This window comes from Carlito syrichta, unplaced genomic scaffold, assembly GCF_000164805.1.
Source record: "Carlito syrichta isolate Samal-C Ts95f unplaced genomic scaffold, Tarsius_syrichta-2.0.1 Scaffold135806, whole genome shotgun sequence".
Classification (NCBI taxonomy): domain Eukaryota; kingdom Metazoa; phylum Chordata; class Mammalia; order Primates; family Tarsiidae; genus Carlito; species Carlito syrichta.
Genome location: NW_007079902.1, coordinates 15,863 through 23,797, shown reverse-complemented (window position 1 = coordinate 23,797; position 7,935 = coordinate 15,863). Strand labels below are relative to the sequence as shown.

At 46.6% G+C, this 7,935-nt stretch overlaps 1 protein-coding gene across 2 annotated transcripts in view; it reads left to right on the top strand.

The window, feature by feature from the left end:
• Positions 1 to 7,935, top strand: part of TMEM209 (transmembrane protein 209) — a 36,207-nt gene that overhangs the window by 20,967 nt on the left and 7,305 nt on the right. The window contains exons 8-12 of one of the 2 annotated variants that reach the window (XM_008049589.2): positions 578 to 674; positions 2,916 to 3,041; positions 5,263 to 5,360; positions 7,510 to 7,624; positions 7,713 to 7,810. In XM_008049589.2, the coding sequence (XP_008047780.1) occupies positions 578 to 674; positions 2,916 to 3,041; positions 5,263 to 5,360; positions 7,510 to 7,624; positions 7,713 to 7,810 (534 nt within the window). The remainder of the gene's footprint in view (positions 1 to 577; positions 675 to 2,915; positions 3,042 to 5,262; positions 5,361 to 7,509; positions 7,625 to 7,712; positions 7,811 to 7,935) is intronic. The other variant, XM_008049590.2, reaches the window with a different exon arrangement.

Genomic DNA, 7,935 nt, shown 5'->3' with positions numbered 1-7,935 from the left:
CCATTGCACTCCAGTCTGGGTGACAGAGTGAGACTCCAACTCAAAAAAAAAAAATTTTAATTCTGTTTCATACCGTCTTGAACTCTCTTCAAAGCTCTTTCCAACCTTCCCTGATGGTTCTTGTTGGCTCCTGCTCAAGTGATGTTCAGCCTTTGATGGAGTTGACCCCTGCTTTGTCCTGCATTTCTGGGTGGCCCGACTCAGGAGACCATCTCCAGGCTTCACCGTCCCTGGGCAGGACCTTGGTCAGAAGGACTCAGGGCCCCAAGACCCAGGGAGCGGGTCCCATGCCCATCACAGGGTGGGAATTCAGTGCTGGGCTCAAAAGTTTTCTATTCCCTTCAGAAAAAACCCAACTGTGATGTAAGGATATAACGCAGCTAACTTATATTCCAGCGACATTTGCTTAACTCCCTCGACCTCAGGCAGCTGCTGCTTCCATTCTTTTTCAATTTATGGCTCTTCCAGTAGTCAAGGACAGGGCAGTAAAAAAAATTCGTCGCTTGCAAAAAAAAAAAAAAGTATTTGAGAGAGATTTTGGAATTAATCATGCAGTCTCTACCTCATGTTTTCCTAGTGGATCAATGAGACAATATTGGTGCCACTGGTACAAGAGACGGAGTCGGTCAGCACGCAGATGAGGCGGATGGGCTGTCCTGAGCTGCAGATCGGAGGTGAGTGGAGGAGGGAGGATGCCATGGCTCTTGCAGGTGGCCAGTCTGCAGGCGGTAGGGCTCTTGTACAGACTGTTTGACAGCATCTTTTGTTATCTTGAGGTAAAGAAAAAAACCAAAATATCTGTAATAGAGGTTTTTTAATGTAGCAGCTTTATTGAGATGTAATTCACCTGCTTAAGAGCACCGACTGAGGCTTGGGGGTGTGGCTGTCACCACTGTCGACTGTAGAACGTTTCATCACCCATGCTACATGCCCCGGCCCGTGCAAGCATAGTCTCCTCTCTCTGTAGTTAGGCCAATTCTGGATAGATTTTGTATAAGTGAAATCACATGATATGTGGTCCTTTGTGACTGACTTATTTCACTAGATAAATTGTCAAGGTTCGTTCATGTTGTAGCATTTATCAGTTTTGTTTTGTTTTGTTTTGTTTTTGAGTCGGAGTCTCACTCTGTCGCCCAGGCTGGAGTTCAGTGGCACGCTCATGGCCACTGCAGCTTCGGTGTGTGCCACCACACCCAGCTAACTTTTTGGATTTATTGTAGAGATTAGGTCTTGCCAAGTTGCCCAGGCTGGTCTCGAGCCCCTGGGCTCAGGCAGTCCTCTCACCTCGGCCTCCCAAGTGGTGGGATTACAGGCATGAGCCACCATGCCCAGCATTTTTTTTATTGCTGAATAATTCCCCAAATAGATCCACCATTTGGCTTCTCCATTCACCGTTTGTTTGGCATTTGGGTTGTCTCCACTTTGGTGACTGCGAATGATGCTGCTGTGAGCAGTCTTGTGCAAGTGTTGGTGCAGGCACCTGTTTTCATTTCTCTTGGGCTTACACTCAGATAGCCAAGCCTTCAGCAGCTCTGTGCTTGACCTTTTCTGAAGCAGCTGCCCCATCTTATGGTCCCCCACCCCCAGCCTAGGAGGGTTGCAGTTCCCACATCCTCGCAGGCACTTGGTGTGTGAGGAGGTGTGAGGTGTGCCTCATGTGGTTTTGACGTGCATTTCTATTGTGGCTGCTGATGTCAGACATCTTGTGTACATCGGCCCTCTGTGTATCTTCTGAGGAGAATGTCTGTTCAGATCCTTTGCTCGTTTTTAAATCGAATTACTTGGGTTAAGCTATTATCCAAGAAAGAAAATCGGTAAAAATGCATGTTGTGTGCCCTAAGCGTGCGGTGTTGATGAGGTGTGGTCGGCACGGCCGTGTCCTGGCCGTCGCGGTCATGCCCATCACACACTGCCTCACCCGGAGCAGCTTCCAGTCCTCAGGCCCCACCGGTGGGGCGAGTGCCCCAGACAGGCGGCCCGTTTTTGTCTTGGGCGCTCTCCTTTGACTACCTTTTCTTTGGTTCATTTGTTTAGATCCACAAGCACTTGCCATTGTATGACAGTTGTGATGTGGTTTGGATATTTGTCCTGTCCAAATCTCATGGTGAGATGTGATCCCCAGCGTGGGAGGGAACCCGGCCGTGGGGACGGGTCCCTTGCCAAGGCTCAGTGCTGTTCTCTCTCTGCTCGTTCCCAGGGGAGCTGGCTGCTTACGAGCCCGCTCCCCTCTTCTTGCTACCACCTTGGCCATGTGATATGCCGGCCCTCTTGCCTTCCCCACGAGCCACAGCTTCCTGAGCCTCCCCAGAACTCAGCAGGTGCTGGTGCTGTGAAGAGCCGAGAGCCAAGCTAACCTCTTTCCTTTATAAATGCTGCAACCTTGGGCTCTTCCATGGGATGCAGAACAGGTGACCGCGGTGGTGATGCCATAACAGAAAGCGTTTGCAGGTGGCGCTGGGGTCTCAGGTGCATGAACTTGAGGGACAAGGACGCTGGAACCAGATGCCAGAGGGAGAGGAGACTAACCCAGTGTCCCCAATTGTGGCCAGAGGAACTCCCCACTTGTGTCAAGTACTGCTCCCCAAAGGGGTCTCCTAAGCAGCCCTGCGGGGATGCCTCAGTGAGCAGAATGACCAGACTTCTACCTCATTCAGCTCTCATTCTAGTAGCGGGGACACAGTGAACACAGTAGAGAGAGCGCACCAGGCAGTGGCCAGGGTTGAGAAGAGAGAACACCCAGGAAGGTGGTGTGCTGATGCCTAGGGGCTTGGAGGGCGGTGGTTGGGCAGCATTGCTGGTTTAGTGAAGGCTGAGGCCATGAGGAGCAGCTTTGTGAACCCACACAGAAGAGCGCTTTTGGTGCTCTTGGAAACCCACAGAAGGATGATTGGTTCTCTTTGTTTTGTTTCTGACAGAGGCCAGTATCACCAGTTTGAAGCAAGCCGCCCTGGTCAAAGCTCCTCTCATTCCGACTCTGAATACAATTGTTCAGTATCTAGACCTTACGCCAAACCAGGAATACTTGTTTGAAAGGATCAAAGGTAGCTATTGATTTGAAGAGAAAAAAATAGGAGTGTTTTCTTAATTGCATTGGGATTTTATAAATAAAGGTTAACAAGGAAAAAAGTTTCATTTAAAAGTGTGACTCTCTATATTTTATAAATATATGTATTAAATTATGACTTAATTAAAATAACATAGCTTTGAATATGCTAATTTTTTTATTTTTTTTTTTGGCGTGTCACTGTGTCACCCAGGCTGAAGTGCAGTGGCATGCTCATGGCCACCACAGCCTTGACCTGCTGGGCTCAGGTGATCCTTCTGCCTCAGCCTTCCAAGTAGGTGGAACTACAGGCACATGCCACCATGCCCAGCTAACTTTTTTTTTTTAATTTATTGTAGAGATGAGGTCTCCCCATGTTGCCCAGGCTGATCTTGAACCTGTGGGCTCAGGCAGTCCTCTCACCTTGGCCTCCCAAAGTGCTGTGATTATAGGCGTGAGCTGCCGTGCCTGGCCTAGCTTTGAATATGTTAATTAACGTTTTATTTTTTATGGGAAACTATAAGCTAAATGGGCTCAACTACCAAGAATGGAGACCACAGGGATAGTCTTCATAATTTCAGCATGCTGATTCTGATCCTGATTTCTCAGAATGTTTGTAGTTTTTATTTAATGCTTCCTTTTCTTGTGTTTTCTTTTGTTTTTTTGTGTATTTGAGTTGGAGTCTCCCTCTGTTGCCCAAGCCTGGAGTACAGTGGCATGCTCACAGCCACCACAGCCTCGACCTGCTGGGCTCAGATGATTCTCCTGCCTCAGCCTCCCATGTAGCTGGGACTGCAGGCACATGCCACCACATCTGACTGATTACTTTTTTTTTTTTGAGTTGGAGTCTCACTCTGTGACTCAGGCTAGAGTGCAGAGGCACACTCCTGGTCACTCCAGCGTCAACCAGCTGGGCTCCGGCAATCCTTCTGCCTCAAGTAGTCAGAAATACCATGCCTGGCTAATTTTTTAAATTTATTGTAGAGACAAGGTCTTGCCAAGTTACCCGGCCTGGTCTCGATCCTGCGGGCTCAAGCAATCCACTCACCTCAGCCTCCTAAAGTGCTGGGATTACAGGCTGAGCCACTGAGCCTGGCCTGCTTCCTTATTTTCTATTGTATTGTCATTATTTGGGAGAGAGCTGGTCCCCTGAGGAAACCAACTTGAGAGTCAGGAAATGTAGCCTGCTGACACCCCTTCACACCCTTACTCGGGACCAGTTCATAAAGTTAGAATTTCTAAAAATTTGGATAACTTTAAAAAATGTTCTCATCACTAAAACAAGCTTTAGCAATAGCATGGAAGTTTACAATGAACCTTAATTTGGAATGTTACAGTGTTCCCCTTTTTTCCTAGGTTTGGATTGAATTTCAGGATTAAGCATTTTCTATGACTGTTTTTTTTTTTAATCAGGGTCTTCCCCTGTCACTGAGGCTGAAGTACAGTGGCGTGATCACAGCTCATCACAGCCTCAACTTCTTGGGCTCAGGGGATCCTTCTGCCTCTGCCTCCCAAGTAGCTGCGACTACAGGCATGCATCATCATGCCTAGCTGGTTTTTTAATTTTTTGTAGAGGAGAGGTCTCACTGTGTTACCCAGGCTGGTGTCAAATGCCTGGGCTCAAGGAATCCTTCCACCTCAGCCTCCCAAAGTTTTGGGATTACAGGCGTGAGCCACCGTGTCTAACTGGTAATCCAATGAATTCATTGCCAGTTCATCTGTAAGTATTCCCATGTGCATCTCTAAAATACATGGCTCTTTTTTAAAATTTTTTTTTCAACCCAGGCTGATCTTGAACTCCTGGCCTCAAGTGATCCTCCTGCCTCAATCTGCAAAGTAGCTATGAGGTTCTGTTTCTTTACACACACACACACACACACACACACACACACACACTTTTTTTTTCCTATTTGAAAGTACATTACAGGCATCATTACTTTTCAGCATGCATTTTCCTAAAAATAATGTTCTCCCACATGGCCACAATATAGTTATCACACTTTAAAAGTTAATAATGATGTTATAATACCACTGAATATGCTGACTGGGTTCAAACTTGCCAGGTTGTTAAACTTGCTCTTTCTGTGTCCTGTATTTCATTGGGTTTGGGTGTTGCAATCAAGTTTTTAAGATGATCTGCTTCCCTTATTGTAGTCCCTAAGCCCTTCCTTCTCTCTTGCTTATTCTTAGCTTTTAAAAATTTCGTCTTTTTGCCACAGAACTTTCTCAGGGAGGCTGTATGAGCTCATTTCGATGGAACAGAGGCGGAGACTTCAAAGGACGGAAGTGGGACACGGACCTGCCCACGGATTCTGCTGTCAGTCTCTGGGCTTATTTGGGTTTTCAGCTAAATGTTTTTGTTATTGGACTTCTGTGCTTCTATTTCTCCATTATAAAAAGTATTTTTACATTTAGAATATAAGACAGAAATAAGAAATTATGATAGTTCTAGCATCTTCACCCAACACTGTTAATATGTTGGTGGGGTTTTTTTCCTCCATACTGTTTTGTTTTGTTTTTTTTTTGAGTTGGAGTCTCACTCGGTCGCCCAGACTGGAGTGCAGTGGCCGCTCCCAGCCACCGCAGCCTCCACCTTCTGGGCTCCAGCGATCCTTCCGCTTTAGCCTTCCAAGTAGCCGGAATTACAGGCGCGCGCCACCACACCCGGCTAATATTTTGATTTATTGTAGAGATGAGGTCTCGCCTGCCCAGGCGGGTTTTGAACCCGCGGGCTCAGGCAATCCACTCACCTCAGCCTCCCAAAGGCGTGGGATTACAGGCTGAGCCACTGAGCCCAGCTCATACTGTTTTTTGATGTTTTTATCATGGCCAAAATTATTCTGTATGTAGAATTATGTATTCTACTTTTTATCATTTTTGGAATGTTTAAATACTTTTATATTTTTGCACGTTATTTAACTGTTCTTCTATATTGGACCTAAATGTTTGAGAAACTCGGAGAGGATTTTTATTTGCTTTTCTATCATAAAATAATGTGGCAAATAATATGATGCAAATTTCTTTTTTTTCTGTCACCAGGCTGGAGTGCTGTGGCACGTTCACGGCCACTACAGCCTTGGCCTGCTGGGCTCAGGTGATCCTTCCGCCTCAGCCTTCCAAGTAGCTGGAACTACAGGCACGTGCCACCTTGCCTGGCTAATTTTTTGATTTATTAAAGAGATGAGGTCTCATCAAGTTGCCCAGGCCGGTCTCAAAACCGTGGGCTTAGACACTGCTCTCACCTCGGCCTTCCCTGAATTCCTTTATGATTTAAGAGAGAAAAAGGTCCTATAAGCGAATTCCTGATTCTTATAGGAAACAATGCTTTTGATTAAACGAATAGGTATGCTACATGAATTATGTGTTATCTTTTGTTCTATAGATTTTATCTTTTATTTTGTTTGAGTTGGAGTCTCACTCTGTGGCCCAGGCTGGAGTGCAGTGGCAAACTCCCAGCCACCGCAGCCTCAACCTGCTGGGCTTAGGCAATCCTTCTGCCTCAACCTTCCAAGTAGCCGGAACTACCAGGGCGCACTACCACGCCTGGCTGATTTTTTTCTGTATTGTAGAGATGAGGCCTCAGCATGTTGCCTGGGCTAATCTCGATCCCACAAGCTCAGACAATCCTCTCACCTGGGCCTCCCAAAGTGCTGGGATTATAGACTTGAATCACTGTGCTCGGCCGATTTTATCTTTCAAATGTAACTACTGGAGGCCAGGCTTGGTGGCTCAGCCTATAATCCCAGCACTTTGGGAGGTCGAGGCGAGTGAATTGCCTGAGCCCAGGTTCAAGATCAGCCCAGGCAACTTGGCTAGACCTCATCTCTACAATTAAAAAAAAAAAAAGAATTAGCTGGGTGTGGTAGCGCACACCTGTAGTCCCAGCTACTTGGAAGACTGAGGTGGAAGGATTGCCTGAGCATAGCAGGTTGATGCTGGGGTGGTCATGAGTGTGCCACTACCCTCCAGCCTGGGCGATACAGTGAGATTCCAACTTAATGTAAATAAATAAATAAATAAAACCACTTGAAAGGATTTTTGCTAGTTCTCTCTTTAGGGAAAAGTGTTTAAATTGGAGTCATGATAAACACCATTATTTCTTTTTTTTGAGTTGGAGTCTCACTTTGTTGCCCAGGCTAGAGTGCAGTGGCACAGTCACAGCCACTGCATCCTCTACCTGCTGGGCTCAGGTGATCCTTCTGCCTGAACTTTCCAAGTAGCTAGAACCACAGGCATGTGCCACATGCCTGGCTAATTTTTTGATTTATTGTTGAGACAAGGTATCACCATGTTGCTCAGGCTGGTCTCAAACCCCTGAGCTTAGGCAGTCATCTTGCCTTGGCCTCCCAAAGTACTGGGATTACAGGCATGAGCCACTATGCCCAGCCAACAACACCGTTGTTTCTAAAGGGCTCCATCTATGACAGATCTGATGCTGACTTTGAAACGTATTTCCTCATCTCCAGATTGTCATGCATGTGTTCTGCACCTACCTGGACTCCAGATTACCTCCACATCCCAAGTACCCTGACGGAAAAACCTTCACTTCGCAGCACTTTGTCCAGACTCCAAATAAGCCAGGTATAAACCTCTCCTAAAAGAATGTGTCGATTCTCACATGCTATATCTCCAGTGACTTGTTTTTTAATGTAGCATCTTTCCTTTACAGATGTTACAAATGAGAATGTGTTTTGCATTTATCAGAGTGCTATCAACCCTCCCCATTACGAGCTGATCCACCAGCGTCATGTCTACAATCTTCCAAAGGTATTTCTAGATATAGAAGTTGCTTTTCAGCCAGGCTCGGTGGCTCAGCCTGTCATCCCGCGCCATTGGGAGACTGAGGTGAGTGGATGGCCTGAGCCCGCGGGTTCGAGACCCGCCTGGGCAGC